Source organism: Neophocaena asiaeorientalis, unplaced genomic scaffold (assembly GCF_003031525.2).
Source record: "Neophocaena asiaeorientalis asiaeorientalis breed wild unplaced genomic scaffold, Neophocaena_asiaeorientalis_V1.1 scaffold197, whole genome shotgun sequence".
Classification (NCBI taxonomy): Eukaryota; Metazoa; Chordata; class Mammalia; order Artiodactyla; family Phocoenidae; genus Neophocaena; species Neophocaena asiaeorientalis.
The window spans coordinates 2987408-3008750 of record NW_020174703.1 but is presented as its reverse complement, the minus strand read 5'-3'; the positions used below and the strand labels follow the sequence as shown (position 1 = coordinate 3008750).

General features: G+C 34.3%; 1 protein-coding gene across 2 annotated transcripts in view; it reads right to left on the bottom strand.

Moving 5' to 3' along the window:
• The window catches only part of EPHA6 (EPH receptor A6), an 848766-nt gene that overhangs the window by 483959 nt on the left and 343464 nt on the right, over positions 1-21343 (bottom strand). For both annotated transcript variants that reach the window (XM_024759215.1, XM_024759217.1), the window contains exon 5: positions 11617-11952. In XM_024759215.1, coding sequence (XP_024614983.1) covers positions 11617-11952 — 336 coding nt within the window. The remainder of the gene's footprint in view (positions 1-11616; positions 11953-21343) is intronic.

Below are 21343 nucleotides of genomic sequence, written 5' to 3'. Positions count from 1 at the left end.
TGCCCATCAATGGATGAATAAATAAAGAAGATGTGGTATATATATAAAATGGAATACTACTCAGTCATAAAAAGAATGAAATTTTGCCCTTTGCAACAACATGGATGGACGTGGAGGATATTATGGTAAGTGAAATAAGTCAGACAGAGAAGGGCAAATACCGTATGATAACACTTATATGTAGAATCTAAAAAATACAACAAATTAATGAATATAACAAAGAGAAACAGACTTACAGATATAGAGAACAAATTAGTAGTTACCAGTTGGGAGAGAGAAGGTGGGAAGAGCAATATAGGGGTATGGGATTAAGAGGTACAAACTATTATGTACAAAATAAGCTACAAGGGTATATTATACAGCACAGGGAATACAGCCAAATTTTATCACAACTATAAAAAGAGCATAATAACCTTTGAAAACTGTGAATCAATATATTGTATAACTGTAATTTATATATCATTGCACATCAACTATACTTTAATAAAGAATAAAATAATAGTATTCCCTACAAAATCAAGTCCCTGTTGGCCAAATTTACATCAAACAAAGGGTAACTCCTCCCATACTCTGCTTATAGTACCTCTGATACCTCTGATACCACGACAAGCTACCATGGATTTAAACGTCACATGAAGGCAAGTATGTGACTTCTTTCCCTCCTTTGAGACTGTGAGCTACCACAAGGGAGAAAAGAAAAATTTATGGAAGTAGAAAATAAAATTCAAATTAATAAGGGAAATTTAAAGAATTGGGACATTTGTAGAGAACAGCTTAGAGAAAGATAGTTAGTTCTAGATCATAGTACAATAATGAGGAGTTTGGCCTTAAAAGGTCATAAAAACTTTATCTAATTCTTCATGTGTAAAGAAAGTGGATATATCAAGGCTGTATCATAAAAAAAGGTCTATCAGAATTAATTGCAATTAGGTTACTTTTTGTATTCCACCTAACATTATGGATTCTTTCTTTTATTGGGAAAAATTATTTCTAACAAATAAATAAGTAGAAGTAATCTTAATAGAATGTTCTACTGATGGTCTTCCCATCTACAAAGAGTGATGATTCAGAGAAAGAACTTCTAGCTCTTTGAAGTGCAATATATTTTTTGTATTTTCTTCTTAAATAGGCTAATAGGCAGAAGGAAGATTTTAGACAAGATACATGGAAGACCACCCTAAAAGAGTCAGTTAAAATATACAAGAGAATTGGAGCTCTTTCTTAGAGATCTTTGAAATGGGATAAAATAACATTTATTTATAATATAAAATATATTTATCTATATAATGTTACTTATAACATTTATAAGAACATCTTGCCTGATGACTTGTAGCTTTAGTCTACATTCTCTTGAGGTCCTTTAAGGCATATGAAAATTGTCACCTTATAAGTATAAAACTAATATGAACTGGCAGCAGTTAGGTTAATAAAATTCAGATGTTGGAAAACAGTTTTTATAGGACATAATTTTCCATGTCAGTTATCTTTAAATTTAAATATATAATTAAGTAGAACTTCAAATAGAGTTTAATTGTTCTGCTCTTAATACAAGTATCTCACATTTTGGATAAAACAGCTAAATAAAGACAGCAGTTGAACATTTTAAATATTCAAAACTGTCAGCACATGAAATATTTATTCTCATAAAAATAGAATGAGGAACCTAGTCTCAATTTCTAGAAATCTAAATGTGCAATTCATATCTACAACTAACCAACATTTATCTTTATAAAAAGTAATAAATCATTTAAAAACATAAAATTATGAGATAGGACATAACTATCAAAAAAACTTATCAAAATATAATCTAAGGACTTCCCTGGTGGTACAGTGGTTAAGAATCTGCCTACCAATGCAGGGGATACGGATCGAGCCCTGGTCCGGGAAGATCCCAATGCCATGGAGCAAATAAGCCCATGTGCCACAACTACTGAGCCTGTGCTCTAGAGCCTGCGAGCCACAACTACTGAGCCTGCGTGACACAACAACTAAAGCCCATGCGCCTAGAGCTCGTGCTCTGCAACAAGAGAAGCCACCACAATGAGAAGCCCGCGCAACACAACTGAAGAGTAGCCCCCGTTCAATGCAACTAGAGAAAGCCCGCACACAGCAACGAAGACCCAAAGCAGCCAAAATAAATAAATAGATAAATAAAATTTTTTTTAAATATATATAATCTAAAACTCATAGAAAGTAGTCAATCATTCACTATTTATATAAAACAGCCTTGAAATAGGAAGTCAAAAACAGAGGACATCAATTCACACAGGCATTATAAAGTAAAAGGTAATCATATCTTAGAGATTTAGTGATTCAGCAAAAGAGTAAAATAAGCTTTTTAAAGACAAAACAAAATGGAATGAAAAGTACATTTCTATTCACATATTATAGATATATTTATCACCCTTGGAATATTATTTATTTGCTTTAATGAGAGATTACTTAAGAAATATGTAAGCTGGATAACAATTTGAAAGCATGAATACAAATAATTCAATGAGTCATGTCATAATTATTTTGAGGAAAAAAACTCTTTTATCTCAGGGTACACCTTGGAAATGACTCAATACAACAATATAGAGCAGAGAACAAAGGTATCAATAGCTATGAAATCTACCCTTAGGTCTATTAAAATTGCAAAATAATTAGAAGAGCATTAGGCAAATTATGGAACTACCTTTCATTTTTTTTGTTTTTAATCTTTTATTAGTAAAAGCTTTGCTCACTGTATAACAGAATAAATACGTGGCCAAACAACTAGTCTCTCTTTCATAAAAACAGAAAAGTGAAATGTCAACATTCACCACCTGCCATATCACTATTTAATCATTTATTACTTTATACATATTTTAAGGACTTGTGTACTAAGTAATATTTCAGGCACTCATTTCTTGCAAATGCGTATTGAATCAGATATCATACGTTTAATTAGTCTTTCTTTATTTAGCTAAGCTCTAAAGAATCTTAAAGAATGAAAGACTGTTGACTGCTCTGTAGTAGACACCATGTCTCAAACACTCAAACATGCATCTATTTTTCACTACATGGCATACAGCACAGTACTTTGCACATCATAGTTACTGACTATAGTTGTTTGCTGACTAACACATAGAGGTAAATGGGAAAAACAACGACATCACTATTTTATAAAATGTTTTCAGGACCGATTTCAAGAGTGTGTGACTTGCCGCAGTTGCACGGCTCCCTGAACCTGTTTAGGGTTTAATGCTCATCTAATGCCATCTTGAAATTCTTTTTTTTTTTTTCTTTTTGCGGTACGCGGGCCTCTCACTGCTGTGGCCTCTCCCGTTGCGGAGCACAGGTTTCAGACGCGCAGGCCCAGCAGCCATGGCTCACGGGCCCAGCCGCTCCGCGGCATGTGGGATCTTCCCAGACCAGGGCACGAATCCGTGTCCCCTGCATCGGCGGGTGGACTCTCAACCATTGTGCCACCTGGGAAGCCCCATCTTGAAATTCTTAATAATTTTATCTTTAACTCATGTTTTGTAAGTGAAGTCTGATGGGACAATGGAGTGTGCATTGGGAGCTTGAAGCCCCGGCTCTAGGCAAAGTCCAGCTTCTGGCCACCCACCCTCCCCACATTCCTGGGGATATGTTTTCCCTGTCTTCCTCCCTGCTCTCTGCCAAGCAGTCTTCCAATCCCTGCACTGCCCACGGATTGCTGCCATTCTCCACCTGGGTTAAGTGACTTTATTAACTTCTGAGGAGGGAGGACCACATTTCTGGGTTGTCTCCTGTCTCTAGTAGGGATCTGGGCATGTGCACAGAAGGGTCTAGGTAGGGCTCTCTAGCACTGGAGAGTGGAGTGTAGAGGAGTGAGTGTATGTGTGTGTGTGTGTGTGTGTGTGTGTGTGTGTGTGTGTGTGTTGGCTGTCTCTGTTCTGCAGAGGCCACATTTTAGTGGGGGCAAGCTTCTCATCCACTCCATGCAGGTAGCCAATAGTTTCTGGGAAGGAGATTCAAAGACCCTTAGGGTTTTCCCTTCCACTGTGGGTTTGGAAGCCCTGGGAACCTGGAGGTTTCCTCAATCACCCTACAAGTATCCCTGTGCAGAGGGAGGGCCTCTTGACTGGATCAGTGCCTGGGGACACCCTCTCTTCCTCTTTCTAAACTTTTTGAGTCTGTCTTACATTTGTCTGCTCTGGTCTGCTCGAGATACCCTTGGGTACTGGGGATAGGGAGTGGTGCAGGACTCTAGGAAAAGAACTGTGATTTTGATGATTTCACAAATGAGTTAAATGCTCTTATATTTACATTTAAAAGTAGCATTGAGCAATTAAAGAGGAATGGTAAAGTTTATGCTAATAATTTGAAATTTACTTTTACTTTACTTAGAAGGACATTAAATGGCAATTAAAAAAGCACCATGACAAGTTGAGAGACAGAAATTGCAGAAGGAAAAGGCTTTATATGTTAGTACCTTTAACGGCCCTTTTTTTTCCTGTTTTTTGAACAAAGGGTCCTGCAGTTTCATTTTTCACTGGGCACCACAAATTATGTAGCTGGAACTGACTGTTTTAGAATCCAAACCAAATAGAAAAGTGCTGAGGGATACATGGAAGGAAAAAAAAGCTACTTAATCTAAAGATGCTTTATGGAATTTCAGTCTGATTAAAAGGTCAGCAATTAGCTTTCAATCTTTACAAACTATTTATTAAGACATTTTACATTTTAAATAATAATTAGAATAATCTATCAACCTTGAAAATCTTTTAGTTTTATTCTCACATTATTCAAAAAAAATCTTTATTAATATTTACTTTGAAGTAAAAGGGACTTTTAGAAAACATCCCCCCAAAATGAAAACCTAGTTTTTAAGAGCAACCACACTTGAATCCAATAATCCAGTTATCCAAATCAGTCAAGTTATGCAGGCAGAGTTTAGTTAAGGAAATTAAATTGGCGCCCATTTTCAAAACAAAGAATTGCATTGAAAATGAGCAATCAATGTGCTAGACAGTTCTTAACCATAAAGTAGAACCTTACATCATGACAGTCATAGATTATGCAAAATGTGATCATATGCATTTATCTTCACTGCTAACCAGATTTACTTTTATAGGATTTAAAATATTTTACTAAACAACCTCTATTACTAATTTTTCAATTTATATGGAGAAATGCCATTAAAATTGTTAATGTGGTAGTGGAGGCATCAAAATAGCAATAAGATCTTATTACTTTATGCTAAAGAAAACACTTTGTCACCTTTCCTGAAAAATGCACAAATGAGAATTTCTCAGAGAAACAGCTGATGACTCTAAAAGCCAACTGCTTAAAATCAAGTTTAGGATTAAACACATTTTTCTAGCAATGTACAATCACCAAAAAAATCCCCATGATTGCTGTTAAAGGATGGTTTAGTGTTGATTAAAATCTTTTATTAAAAATTCTATAAGAACAGTACCACAGGACTTAGTGAGCATGAAATTTAGTACATGCTAAAGAATACATGTGCAATAATACTTTGCAGTTAATTTCTAGACAAATTCCTGGTTAAATTTAAGGTTTTGCCCTTTTAATTCCCACTGCCTGGAATACTCTTTTATATATTCACAGGGTTTTCTCTTCAATTCATGATCCACTCAGGTGTTATATCAAAAGAGGTGTTTTTGGTTTTCCTATGCAAAATGCCCCTTCCCCACCACTTCCAAACCTCTTACTGTGTTTAGTTTTTCTTCATGGGACATATCCCTTCTTGACACTAAAATATAATGTCCTGAACGAAGGGACACTATTAACGGTTTGTACTTCTTTATTGCTATATCTCTAGCACACTGAACAGTTTCTGTCAGAGAGTAAATATTCAATAAATATTTTTGAATGAATGAAATAAATTAATGAATGAAAGATTAACTGAAACCATCTCCAATATCTGTTAATGCAGTTAACAGAGATTTATTAGGTTATAGTCAATGTAGGTTGAGGATATGTTCAGTCAAATAACACAACATCCTTGTTCTCAAGAAACTTTCACATTGGTCAGAAAAGCAACTATTAAAAATATGATTATGATCCAGTGAGAGAGAACCATGTGTGTTATTGTACACAAGTGACTGGGAATAGTTCAATTTCTACACTTCTTGACCAAGAGCTGAGCCATTTACCAACTTCAGGAAACTCATTGCTAAGGTCAAGAGCCTTTTCTATACCATTCGTTTACTCAAAAGTTGCATGCCACAAAAAGACACTAAACTCGGGAGTAATCTGATGTTTCCCAGGACTAAACACAAAGTTTACAATCATCCAGACTCTATCATAATTTAATATTTGGCTGGACCATAAAGTTATTTAGTTGTGATTAACTAGACTGACATTTCAATTATCTTCCCTACATAAAATATTCAGTGCACTTTTCAGAAGAAAAACACTTTTCCTAGAAGATAGGAAAATTTTATCCTTCAATATAAAGTGTCTGTGGCTTTTGAATATATAATTTTCTTATGTTTAAGAAATATGTAAAATACAAATAGTATAGCATCACTCTTAGCTTCAATTACGGTTATTGCTTTTTTTCTTCAACTTATCATGCCACTGGCTTATATTCAGTATATTTTTAGTAAGCATTTAAAACTTTTATACTTTGAATAGACTTGCACAGATTTTAGAAAAAAGAATATCCACTGTCAAGAATTTTCAAAACACTGTCAAGAATTTTCAAAATACAGTGAGAATTATGAGGAATATCCAGACATAAAATAAATTAAAATACAGATATAAAGATGAATGAATGTTTATAATGTCCCTAATTACCTACTCTAGCAACGTGCAAAAGGTTGCTATTTGAAATAGACTGTATTTTCAGAATGCAGTGAACTGTAAATCAAATAGACATCTCAAGTTTATAAATATATGGAGACTTTTGTTGATTTAAATCTATTTTCAATGTCAGTTCAATTAATTATTGCTACCTGAGCAAATATATGAAATCTGCAATCAAAATGTAAGCCTAAAGCAAGACCTATACAGAATAGTCACCCATTGGCAGAGACAGGAGTGTTGAATATATATTTTAGGAAGCTGAAGGACTGGACAAACTGCTTCTGACAATAATTGCTTTAAAGACCCTTTAGTACATATCAGCAGAATTGGTTTGTAACTTAGCATGTCTTTCACTTTGAACATGGTCCCTAAAGGTTTTTGCACATGTCAGGATATCTACAAACACAATTTGTTTCAGGCTGACTATCCATGATTAACATTTTCCTTTCCTGTCTATGACCTGAATAATTCCTTTTACTAAACTACACATCTTAGTTTTTCTATCATGCACTGAGGATTAAAATCAAATGTTTTCTAGGTGTTGCTTTCTTGTTTTGTTCTCTAAATGAACCACCTTTAAAGACCATTTAAATAAGCTATCAAAATAGAAGGTTGCAAAAAAGCTTTTAGGGATTGCAGAAGTCAGTTAATTAAGGTTTATTGCAAAGATTTCTAATTATGAGAGTCAGTCTTAAATCTATAATCTTATTTATCCAACTAGAATCAGGATAATCAAGGAATGCTTTTCCTAACTACTGCTAAGTGGGTCTAAGTGATTTGGAAATTTCTTTTTTTTTTTTTTTACATTTCTGTAATTGTAAGCAGACAGTAAACAATTAAGTCAAGGTTGTTTAATGGGGTTTCCTTAATATTTCTTAAGTATGAGAAAAGACATATACATATAATCAACTACATGAAAGAAAAGGTAATTTGATGCAAACTTCCTCTTTATCCTCACATTCCACGCTGTGCACAGAATAGTAAAATCATAATTAATGCAACTGTCTATATTTTTCAGTCTCTATTATTTTATTTCCTATTTGTACGAGGTTGCCTCATGTACAATATTATTATTCTGCTGATTTTCTTTTTCCCTACCTCTGGCCCTGATGATATATCAGCATCTTCTGCTAAATGGTTGTTCCCCTAACTTGCCTTGGCTATTTTGCAGACACCAACTCATTTCTCCAAATTTTAGTTAAATCTTCAGGTCCTTCCCCAAATCCTGTTGTACCTCTGCAATATATCAACTTGTTAGATGTTCTTGGGTCCATTAGTCATCAGGGCCTAATCCCTCAGTTGCTCAACCTTTGCTTGGTTCCTTCTACTCAGCATTCTTTCCCTTCTCCTGGCTTCACGTGGCCTACTCATATTCTACTCATCTCTCAGAACAGAACTTAATTTAATACTGCTTCCTCAGGAAAACCAGCCCTTATCCTCTAGACCTGAATAATACATGCTCTCAGAGCACCCTGAGCTTCTCCTTGGTGGGACTTATCACAGTACTAATTATGTATTTGTCAAATTATTTGTTATCTGCCTCCCCACCAGGGTGTAAAATTCACAAAAGCTCGCTCACCACTATACATGTGTTGAATAAATTAAAGGCTTATTAATAGCTCATATCACTTTTCTATTTTAGTGTGAAAACAATGATATGTAACCTACGGATAATGAGACAAATAATTTACTGTGGTCCCCTCAGTCCAACAAAATTGTAATGTGTTACCCTGTAACTTTGGACAGTGCCTCTTGAGTCACTTCAAAGAGAATTTCCAAAGATACCCAAGTGGAATGATGGCAAATCCCTCCCTCTATCTGCAACAGTAACACTGTTATCTTATTAAAGCTGGCACACAATGATGATAGCTCAAGTCTGGTTCTGGGACACTCCAGTTTCTATAAGCTCCTTTTACCCAACACTAGGATCTGACCCCTTCTGATATGAAGAGAGTAATAGATACATACACAGATTGAATTATTTCATAATGTTACCCTTGACTGGAATATCTGCATTTTTAAAGGTATGATTTTCTAACATCAGAATTTCAGACACAAGAAGAGAAGACCTTCTTGGTGCTTCTTAAAATTATGACATGGAGATAAGTGGCCTATACGTGTAAGACTGGTCATAATATTTTATAAAGCATATATGTGGCAATATTTTAGCTCAGTTTAGGACCTTGATGTACTTTTCAAGCAAAATTTAAATATATTTTGATTTTTCATTATAATTTATAACTAAAACAAAGTTGAATTAAATGAACAATAATTGTTTCTCAATATTCTTCTCAAAAATAAATTTACTGGGGAGGATTATTTAATAATACTGTCCCCTACCAGAATGCATAGCCTCAATATATGGATATTGTATCTTGTTTCATGCTTTGTATAGTTTCTGTCCTTATAACAATACACTTTTAATAAATTCTCTCATTTTCAAAGTGGGAAATAGTTCGTATCTTGCCCTTCTGCTAAATTAGAAAAATAGCCTAAATGAACTCTCTTCTAATCCTGAAAGACTGCTATGTGTATAATGTATGAAATTATGTAAACATATTTACATATATATTTTATTTAAAGTGATATATTGTTTTTATTCCCAAACCTAATTATTTATACCCTATAGTTAGAACAGTTGTACTGGATTATAGTTTTTTTAATCAAGTGGCAGAAAAAAGGCTTAGAAATAATCTGCTAATGCAGAGAGAAACAGAAGACCCTATCTGTTTTATGCTGAAGACACATCTGACAAGATGTTGTTGACACTATGGGAAAGAAGAAAAAAAAAGAGAAAACAGGAATTACATTTTGAACAATCATAAAGCAAATTCTATGATGTGGAGCAGTTTGCTAGATGAAGAGGAATACTATATAGTAAATACAAAAATGGTGATTCTACAGTATTATTTGGCTTTGCTTTATTTATTAGATGCATTTCTGAAGATTATCAGCAAAGTGAACTTATATATATTATTTTGAATAAAATAGTCACATCCACTTCAAATATGTTTTTAGTAGAATATTTAAGTTTCTTCCTGTATACTTTATAGGTTTAGCAGTGTTTTTTTCACTTTTTATTTTGCAATAATTATAGATTCACAGATATTTGCAAAAAAAATGTATGGTAAGGTCCCATACACCCTTTACCCAGCCTCCCCCAATGCTAACTACTTGCAATAACTAAAGTGCAACATCAAAACCAGGAAACTGACATTGAGAAAATCCATAGAGCTTGTGTGTGTGTGCATGCACGCATGTCGTGCGTGTAGCTCTTTGCAATTTATCACATATCTAACTTCATGTAACTACCACCATAATCAAAATACATAACTATATTATTACTACAAGGCTCCCTCCTGCTACCCCTTCATAGCCAATCCCTCTCTCCCTAAGCCCTAACCCTTGTCCACCAAGAATCTATTCTCCATCTCTACAATTATGTTATTTCAAGAATGTTATGTAAGTGAATTATACAGTTTGTGTCCTTTTGAGATTGGTTTTTTTCACTCAGCATAGTGCCCTTAAAGTTTATGCAAGTTGTGAGTATCACTAGTTGGTTCCTTTTTATTGCTGAATAGTATTCCAACATCTTATATATATTTCTACTTTGAATATCACCATAGCTGCCTTAATGCATGATATGGGCTGAACTGCATCCCCTAAAATCCATATGTTGAATTTAGCATGTGACTGGATTTGGAGATAGGTCCCTTAAGAAATCAAGGTAAAATGAGGTCATATGGGTGGGATTTAATCTGTCATGATAGTATCCTTACAAGAAGAGATTATGACAGAGACATGCACATAGGAAAGAACATACAAAGACACAGGGAAAAATGGATATCTACAATCCAAGGAGAAAGGATTTAGAATGAAATCAACTCTGCTGATACCTTAATCTTGGACTTCTGGTCTCTAGAACAATAAGAAATTAAATTTCTGTTGTTTACACCACCTAGTCTGTGGCATTTGTTATAGCAGACCTAGCAAACAAATATAGTGTAAAAGAATAGTATAAAACATATAAAACAATACTTTCTTCTATAAGACAATCACTTCTGTATCAACATAATTTATGAATGCTTCTCAAAGGGAGTTTTTTAAATCTTTGAAGCTTTTCCTGTGTCATGCTTTGTGATAAATTACATTATGGGGGGAATTAAAGAGAATATATATTTTAAAAAATCATAGGCCTATTCATGCCTAACTACATTGCAGTAAAAACCTGTAGTGTTAAAAGGGACCATTTAGCTGAAGGCAATTGGAGTTTTTAAAAAAGACAGTTTAACTATTTTTTACACAAAACTGCACCTAAACAGCAGCATTTAGACACACTTCTGGATATTTTTTGCTGTTTCTTTTAGGAGTGGATTAGGGTTAGGCTTGCTGGCTGCATTGTTTTTACAATATAGATATGAATTATAATTAGCATAAATTCTTACTATTTGCTTATCTGACATGGAAAAGAGATGGCTGCATAAGTACGGCAACTGAATTTCAATTCATGTAGCAACATCTTATTTATGTCTGATGTTTGTTGGTAAGTAATATGGACTTGCTCATTAAGATATGTTAGTATAGGATTATATCAAAAACATAAATGCATAGATATGAAAGAGAAGCTTTATATCTAATTGACCATTACTACTAAGAAGTAATATCAAAAATATCTTTCTGCACCTTGGGAAACAATAAGAACAACAACCAGAAAATCACCCCTGTAATGTATAGAGTGTACAATTGCACCTCAGTGAATATAGGTCCACCAGGGATATTAAGCATCAAAAGGGAATTATAGATAAGTTTTGAGAGAACAACAGTGGAACTTACCATCTTGATTCGTGGTCACTGTAATAGCTGTGAATGGCTTGGGAGAAAAACTCAACTCAGAAACTCCATTCATGGCTTCTATTTCAAAGGTGTAATTCACGTGAGGCACAAAGTCAAGTACTATCACGGAATTGTTGATCAGGCCAGTATGTCTTGGGATGAAGCGGAGTCCTCCACCACAGTCCTCACACTGGCTGGTGTCTAAGCCACATTTCTTACAGATTACACTGTATGTGAGATCTTTTCTCCCTCCTGTGTCACTTGGTGGGCTCCATTCCAAAATAAGGGCCGTTTCATTGATGTTAAAAACCACATTCCTAGGAGCTGAAGGTGGCCCTAGAGAAAGCAATTAAAAAACAAATGTACATGTATAGGACAATGAATTATGGTGCTAACTTGAAAACGTCATCAATAAACACTTGCTTGTCTTTTATATTAGTTTGAGCTCTTCTGATGGAAACCATAAAGAAATATGGTTAAAAATATCTGAGTTAGTCTACTAAGAGTGGAGTCTTAGGGGTGAAGATGGTCTATATCTTAACTTTTGGTATATGAATTTCAATATTTAATATCAAAAGCCACAGATCTCCAAAAGATAGTAATTATACTTTTTAAATTTGTTGACTGAAATATATAACATTATTTTAAATTATGTGATGGTTTTAAATACATCTTAATAATTACATCATCATTTTAAAATTTTGAAAAAATAGTAACATGCATATATAAAACATGCTGTGTTGAGTCTTTCAGTCCTCAAACTATGCTTGATGTATAACTAAAACTCCCATTCATTTTTCTGGACAATCTCTCTAAGAATCTTTTCCTCACAGGCTGAGAATAAATGGCCATAAACTCAGGGTGGACAGACAGTTTGGAAGAAGGGGAAGAGGAAAGGAAACTGGAGGCAGCATAAAGGCTTTTACTAGGTCCTGCCAATTTCATGGGACAAAAGCATTATACGGAAGGGATAAAAGGGGGTATACATAAGAAATGGTACCTAGACTTTTATTTAGATTAACTTTACTAAGCATAAGTAAGTATGTCCTTAGAAGCTTATAAAGAGACCCACACAATCCTCTTATTTGTCATCAAGAGTGCACAAACCATGTTTCTCATGGATGGTGGATGAGCATCTGTTCTCTTTTTTCTCATTATTTTTCCATACGGATCACACTGCATAGAGTATTTATATCCTTTAACTATTCCAGCCTTTTCTTAAAATTGTGTCAATAATCTTTTACACTTATCTGAGTCCTTCAAACCTCAGTTTCATATCATTCACTGAACAAATATTAACTGAAGGTCTACTCGGTGCCTGGCACTGTGCTATGTACTATGTTGTGAAATACCACAGAATCCTTTCTGTAAGAGACTGTGCTTATGACAGATATTTTGAAAAATAATTTATTGCATAAATAACTAATTAACATTCCTACCACATTTTAAAAAGCTTAGTTTTGAGAAATCTAAACAGTTCTTTAAATTGCTGCTATCAAGAAAATTTGCTTAGAAGGAGGGAAAGAATTCTCTGTGACATTCTCTCCATAGAAAGAAATTCAATTTTTCATATAAGCTTCTTTTGGATTTCAAGATATGGTCATTCATTCATTAAATATATATATTTTTAGTGACTACTATGTGTGCCAGATATTCTGCTAGATCTTGGGCTTACAGCATGAATGTGATAAAAGTTATTTCTGCTTTCTTGTTATTAACATTTTAGCTGAATGGCTAGATAAACACAAATACACACACACAAACAGAAGAATAAAATTCAAATTATAGTAAGTGCAGTTACAGAAATCAAAAGGAAAGGAGCTGAAATAACCTGAGAAACATTCTGAGAAGGCCTCATAGAGGTGATGTGGAAGACGTTCAGAGGGGTGGGAAGAATATTAGAGGTAGAAGATGTGTGGCTCTTTAGTCAAAAAAGATTTTAAAATAGTCATGGAACTGTCAGAAGATCACTGTGGCTAGAATGCGGAAGGAGGAAGCAAGAAGTGAGTTTTAAGGAACAGGAAGGGGTTGGATAATGCCAGACTGCTGGCTCATTGGAATGAGTCTGAATATGTTTCTATACTTAACAGGAAGAAACTAACAGATTCTATCTACAGAAGTGATGTGTTTCAAAAACAGCATTCTGGCTGCAGTGTGGGGAATGGTCTAAATGAGTACAGAGGACTCAGTAGCAAGATCTGTTATATACTGTTAGAGTAGCATAACATCACTCCTAAATCTATATGATTGTGTATTGGCTTTGAGATATTAAGAAGTGTTACATTTTCCTTTTTCATTTTGCTGGATCCTGATATCAGCAACCTAATGGGTAGGACTCAAGACACCTATATGTACATTTCATGTTCCAGAGAGTTAAGAAACGTCTACCTTCAGAAAGGAAAATATGGAAGGGATTAAAAACTAGAGCACAGGGATAGGCATAGTTCTTTACCTCCAACCTAGACTCATGGCTAGGAGATAAAGATTCATTATCATTATCATAATAATGTCTTCCTACAGAATGACATATTCATATTGTTGTTCTTTTCTCTTATTTATAAAGGAAAAACATGAATTATTATTCACTCACATTTCCAAGAACAGGAAGAATGTTATCAATTATGTTATGGGTATCTGCAAGTATATGACTGTCCGCCTAGAGATACTTAAATAAAAACGGCAGACACCCTTCTTCCTCAAGGGCTCTCAGACCAATTAGCATGACAATTAAATAGCTTTTTAATTGCTGTTAAATTATGCCAGCTAAACTGTGATTTCATGCAAATATTAAGCTGTAATGACATGCATGAATCATTTACTAAGATTTAGAACTTAGAACAAAGAGAGATAATTAATTCTAATCCTCAGATTCAACTAAATTATGTGTCACTAGGCTTTTATGAATGTGGCCTGACTGCTTTGTTATCATTTATAAATTATACAAAGATTATGACACACAGGGAAAAAAAATCTTGGCAGCAATAACTCTTTTGGAGACATCTGTACTGAAAACTCTCAGGGATTTTCTTATGTTGATTTTTTTTTTCTTTAAAGGAAACATGTAATTCACATAGAAAAAAGCTATCTCCACACTACACCCTCCAAACCAACCTCATAAGAAAAGGACAATTATCTTAATTTGCAGCTAGCTGTTTTTCTAGCCCATCATGTAATAAACTTAAATAAAAACTACAATTTTATTTCTATTAAAAAAACACTTTCAATTTTCTTTTTTTTTTTTTTTTGGCTTCAATTTGGATTTCCCCTTTACACATTTAAAGAATAAAGAAATAGTGCTCTAATAGTAAACTTATGAGAAGCTTGTGGCAGTGCGGTCCTGTCCCTCCCCAGAAGAGCAACTGGCCATGCAGTCCCCATCTTCCTCTCAGAGCAGCAGAGGCCAGGTGAGCTACAATTTTTTAAATTTTATTTTATTTTTTTCTTTCGGTACGCGGGCCTCTCACTGTTGTGGCCTCTCCCGTTGCGGAGCACAGGCTCCGGACACGCAGGCTCAGCGGCCATGGCTCACGGGCCCAGCCGCTCCACGGCATGCGGGATCTTCCCAGACTGGGGCACGAACCCATGTCCCCTGCATCAGCAGGCGGACTCCCAACCACTGCACCACCAGGGAAGCCCCAATTTTTTAAATTTAATTAAAATTTTTTCTTTATGGAAAATGTTTTAAACAGAACTATATTTCCCAAAATACATCATACATAATATCTCTAGTCCCATGAGATATCACAAAAAAAATGAGTTCAGTGCTCAAATTAAGATTCCTCTGGCAGATTGACGCTGAAACAAAAGAAACACAATTTGCTTCACTTTGTTGAATCCAACATTTCCCAAATGTTTATTCATGGAATGTTATTTTCTAAGAAGCATATGAAGGAATACTAGCATTCTGCAGAACACCCTTTAAATAAAGGTTGACACTGAAGGAGAGCAAACTTAGGGGTCACATTTCAGTTACTACATACTTTGCTGTAGATTTCATATTTTATGCTTATAATTACAGAAATATATTAACTCATAAATAAACAGGGGTCTTTTTCATATTAACTGAAGAGTGACTATTCATTCACCCATTAACTCTATAACTAATTGTGGCTTACAGATGCATTTTTTAACCTTAAGAACAATGAAAATTTGATCCAAATAACTGAAAATCATTAAAGGCTATTGCCTATTAAACTTTATTAAACTATATTTTCCAGTTCTTAACTTACTACCTGGCAATAATTTAAGTGTGTTTGTTGGGGACTTCCCTGGTGGTCGTGTGGCTAAGAATCCACGCTCCCAATGCAGTGGGCCCGGGTTTGATCCCTGGTCAGGAACTAGATCCCACATGCCACAACTAAGATTCAGCACAGCCAAATAAATAAATATTTTTTTTAATGTGTTTGTTAATTTAATGACTACCAAGACTTTATAGTACAGTTTCCTAATAAAAAGCATATTATTTACATCTGAGTTTACGAATGAGAGAAAAATAGTTCTATGTTTACCTATGTCAAAGAGAACATCAGAATATATATATATATATAAAATCACCTAGAGATGTTTAGGCAAATGTTTTGCAAAGGAGTAAATTATATGAATAAATGAAAATGTATATCTCCAGACTTTAATAATGTACTAAAAATATCAGTTGTCAGATCTGCATATAGACATAATTTAAAACTCAAAAAGTCATTTCATTCTTTGCACTATCACTATCAATTTTAACTTTATCTATCTTTATCTAACTTTATCTAACTTTACCTATATTATTTATTAATCTAATATCCTTCCTATATAATCTTTGAAAAAGGTATTCAATAGGAGCCCTGTAAACAAAATTTTGTATTCATATCTAAACCACTATGTGCTCTATCAATGTTTTGTTCATAAAATGTTTGTATATTTGGAAATGGATGATGAATAATCATAAAACTGGGGCTTCAAGCTCACCACAGGGAAGGAACTAAATCAATTTATTCAGATAAAGAAATGAGGCCCAGGAAAGTTTTGTAATTATGTCAAGGTCATGAAATGTATTAGTGGTAGGATGATACCTAGGTCTTTTTATGTTTAGATTTTTTTTTCTATCACATTTTCTGTCACAATGTATTCATCCTATAAATAGGAAAATGTTTTATAGTGCTTTGCTTAGAGAGTACTGTCAAATGCAAATTTTCAAAACACACAAATTAGAGAGCAATTTATTGCCTTCCTACAACAGATTTCTTTTAATAATGTTACCTTAAAGCATTTAAAAATATTTACGGAAGAGTAACTGAAAATTAAACCTTCAAGATAAATACTGCTCAAGATACAGAAACATGTGCACTTCAAATTCTTTGAATTCTACATATTCTCATTTTTTTCAATATTATTGTACTTACTTCAGTAACTAAATTGATGTCTAAAATTAAGACTTGTCCATTAGTGTTTTCATCATACCGTGAATGAAGACTTAGATAATTCTTGCTACATTTTCCCTCATTTCTAAGACTCATAGTTAAAGGAAACAAAAATAGAAAAAGAAATCTAATAGACTAAATACCATTCACTTCCAGAATAAAATCTAAATCTCTCAACCTCGTCTACATTTGTCTTTATAACTAGGCCCATCCCTTAGCCTCTTTCTCCCTTTTGCTGCATCTCAATGCCTTTGCACATACTGTTCCCTTACTTTATTTTGCTCTGTGGAAAATTCCTACTCATCCTTCATGTTCTGATTTAGGTGTTTACCTCCTTTGTGACACCTTCCCATTGTCCTCAGGCAGAGCTGACTACTTTTATACATTGTAGGCATGTATTCAAAAATATATAACCAAAATTTTTTAGCACTTTTTTGTTCTAAGGAGTGTACTTAATATTTCACATGATTTATTTCATTCAATTATCACAATAAACCTGTAAGGTAGTTAATTATATCCCCGTTTTATAGAAAGTTGACTGGTGCTTACCAAATGTACATATTGCACTGAAATATATGTATTCTTGTATACAGGTCTATTCTGGTCTAGCTTGATCCAAAGGTGGCATGTGCTTTAACTAAGATGAATAGAATGCATAGTTTTGTGCAACCCTACAAGAATTATTTGTCACATAGTGCAAATTTTGAAAAATATTGGAGAGCAGAGAGTTCAAGGTTATAATCTTTGCAAGAATCCAGTGTTATTGATTCAAGAGAGAACCATGTGACTTGAAAATCACATAAGAAGTGGAAGGGGATGTTTATATTATGAAAACTGGTATTAACTAATAAAAACCCATAGCAAAATGGACAGCCACCCATATCTCATTGGGAAGGAATAAAAGCTTCTCAAAATACAGTTCCATAGACACTTAAAACTTGAAAAATAAGCATTTGTGGCTCCAAATTTCTATGCCATAGAGTGTGGACATAATTTTACCTTGGAAAAATTCAAAAAAACAGTTATCAACTATTTTCATCGATGCAGAAAATACCTTCAATATAAACCCATAGAATAACTAATTCTAAAAACTACAGAAATATGCTATAATTGTGTAGGTCAAGAGTTAAACGGTAAAAGCACACTAAAATACAAATGAAATCATGAGCAGCCTGCGCTTGGGCATTTTGAGTAAAAAATCATCCAATTTTGCTAAATATCACGAAGAAAAAAATCTTGCACACCTACATACAGCCCTTTCTGTGTCTGAGTCAGTTATTTTTAATTAAATACTCATTAGAAATAAGAGAAATATGATGAGACTACGCACTGTCATATTTTGGGAGGGAAAAGCAAAGCAATAAATGAATAGATTAAAGCCAATTAATAAATCTTTCTCAAAAGGCATAGCACTGTAGGGATAATTATGAATGTTCTTTTTCCAATTATGGATTAGTCATGGTAAGTGGTCTGTTGTGTACAAGTAGATGATATTAAATGGGACAATTCTCTCTGAGTTCCAACTGCAGATGCCAAGAACAGATTCGCCCTGGTAGCAAGTGGTAATTCAATTCTTCAGCATCAGCAGAATAACCACTTAATATCGCTTCCTATGGAGGAACCTCTCCCAGGTAATTTGGTAAAAGAGCCTTGCCTGAAATAAAAATTAAAGTATTTATGTTTAGGAAACTCCATGAAGCTCAGGTGACATCTTACATCAGTGATCTGTATTAGGGAAACTGGGATTCATTACATACAGGTATCTATCCTATAATATAAGGATCATTTTAATTTTAAAAATATACCACTGCCATACATAAGGTAAATATTTAGAGTTATTTTCTATAATGAGAACAAGTCTAGAGTATAACACAGCCTGTTAAAGGTAATAAATCCATTTATGCAATATCTCCCATTCTGGCTTCTGTAAAATTGTGGCTGCTACCTTGTGTTTACAATCAGTCACCTAAGCAATCAGCTGTGCTTTTGTTTTTTCAGTTGTGAGACAGAAAAGCAAGGAACCAGAATGTTTTTTTTCCATGCACAAGAAGCTTAGGGGAGAGAGAGATAGAGAGAGAGAGAGAGAGAGAGAGAGAGAGAGAGAGAGAGAGCGAGAGAGAGAGAGAGAGAGAGGAAGAGAAAGAGAAAGAGAAAGCGAAAGCGAAACGAAAGCGATGGGGCAAAAAAAGAAAAGATAGCAAGTAGACCAGGGGTATCTGTATAGGAGCATCCTATACCCACCCAGAGTGAAGGACCTGAGTAGGGCAGATGAAACGGGGAAGAACACCTTTCCTCATGCATCTCAACACAATATTTGTTCTATTCAAAGTAAGAGTGAGAGAATAATGACTTTCTTAAATGGCCAATCATTCCAGAAATAAAGAAGCCATGTTTTACAATGTTAACCTTAGAGCAAAAATAAATTCAACTTTTACACTTTCATTCCAACCACTGTCACTGTATACCAAATATAAAGATAAAAAGACATGGTATTTGCCTCTGTATTAAGAATGAAATTGGAAGAAACCGTTTTACTCAAGGTACTTGACTATATATTTAGATGACCAAGAAAAGTGAAATCCTTAATGATGTGCAAAGGAATTACCCATATATATGATTTGCATTTTATGTTTTGAACTTTTCTAAGTAGGCAGCACAAATGTTCATTGAATGTGTTAATCTTCCAGCACCTGTTCAGTAACTAAAAAAAAATTCTCCTATTGATTTAAACACATGAGAAACATCAAAGTGAAAATGCGATGACTGTGGAATTACATTTGTCTAACTTTTTATGCATCCATATATTAGACCCTCACTTCATTTCTCTCAGTCCTTTCATGCTCTCTGCCTTTCTTGCTTGACAAGTACTTTCTTAATAACTCCTATAGTCCTTTGTTTCTCTAACCTTAGTGAGCATTTTTCCCTTCTGGCCTAGAAAAGCCTTAGACAGTTATTTTGATAACAGACTTCTTGGCAGGCAGCAGGGTCTCCTGTGCTCTGAACTGCTCTCAGAGGCAGCCCTAATTGACCAAGAGATGATATTGTGGAGTGTCCTCCACAGCTCATTCTTTAAAGCACAGAACATACATTAATGAGTCACCTGAGAAATAAAATTAAGAGTTTATGAAGTAGATTAAGATAATAGAGAAAACACTTCAGCATTTCATTTTAAATTTCTTATTCTTAATTTCTTTAATATACTTTGCAGTTCATGTAAGAGAAGCACAATGAATGTTTTAAAAACATTCATTTTTGATTTTTAAAACAATGTTTTAAAAATCAAGACGATCCAAACTTACAAGTATGTTGCTGGTATAACTGGATATTAGGACTGTTTGAGAGATCCTAATATAGTTAAAATTAGAGATGGAGAAAGAGGCCAGGGCTGGACTCTGGATGTTCTTGGATTGACTCTTACAATTTTGGCAAATAGGTGTTGGGCTTTGAAAGATGTTATGCAGAAGAAGTGGTAATATGATCAAGGTTTTGTTTTCGTTTAAAAATAATATTTTCTAATAGTTTGGAATATTTGGAGGGATGGAAGACTAAATGAAGGAGACTTGCCAAAATATTATTAAATTAGCCCAAGAAAGAGTTGAGGGCCTTAACAAAAAAGGAAAGGACCAGGAGTTGATATGAAGGAATGGACAGAAGGAATACTAAGAAGTAAAACTGACAAGCCTTGTGACTACTTGGACACGTCAAGGGTAGGGACAGGGGTAATGATTCTAAGCTCTCTTGCTTGGATGCATGGGTAGATGAGGATTCACCAGGATAAGGAAACAAGCTGGGATGGATGAGCAGGCTGAGGTAGGAAGTAATGAAATTGACTTTTGTAGGTGAGCTAAAATTATAAGTTTCTTCATTCTTCGAATATTTATTTTGTGCCTAGTATTTGCCAGGTACTATTATTAGTGCTGGAGACACAGTAAAGAAAGAACATTCATGATCCCCTTGTAATCTACTATGGGTAGAATGACAATAAACAAGGAAGTGAGTGTAAAAATAAATCAGATATTTTCAAAGAGTGACATAATGCATAAAAAATAAAATATATGATATAAAAAAGAGTAACTGGGAGGGATTCTATTTTTGAACAGGTGATCAGGAAATGCCTGTCCTAAGAATTGACATTTGAGCCTGACTTCCAACCATAAGAGGACCTAAAGGGAGAGCACTTCAAGTAGAGGAAACTGCTGGCATTAAGGATGAGAACAAGTACAGCATCATGGAAGTTCATGAGTTTATTAACAAAAGGAGAGTATGGTATGATACAAGATTTGAGATGTGGGCAGGTTTCTGTGGGACACACAGGTTGTCAG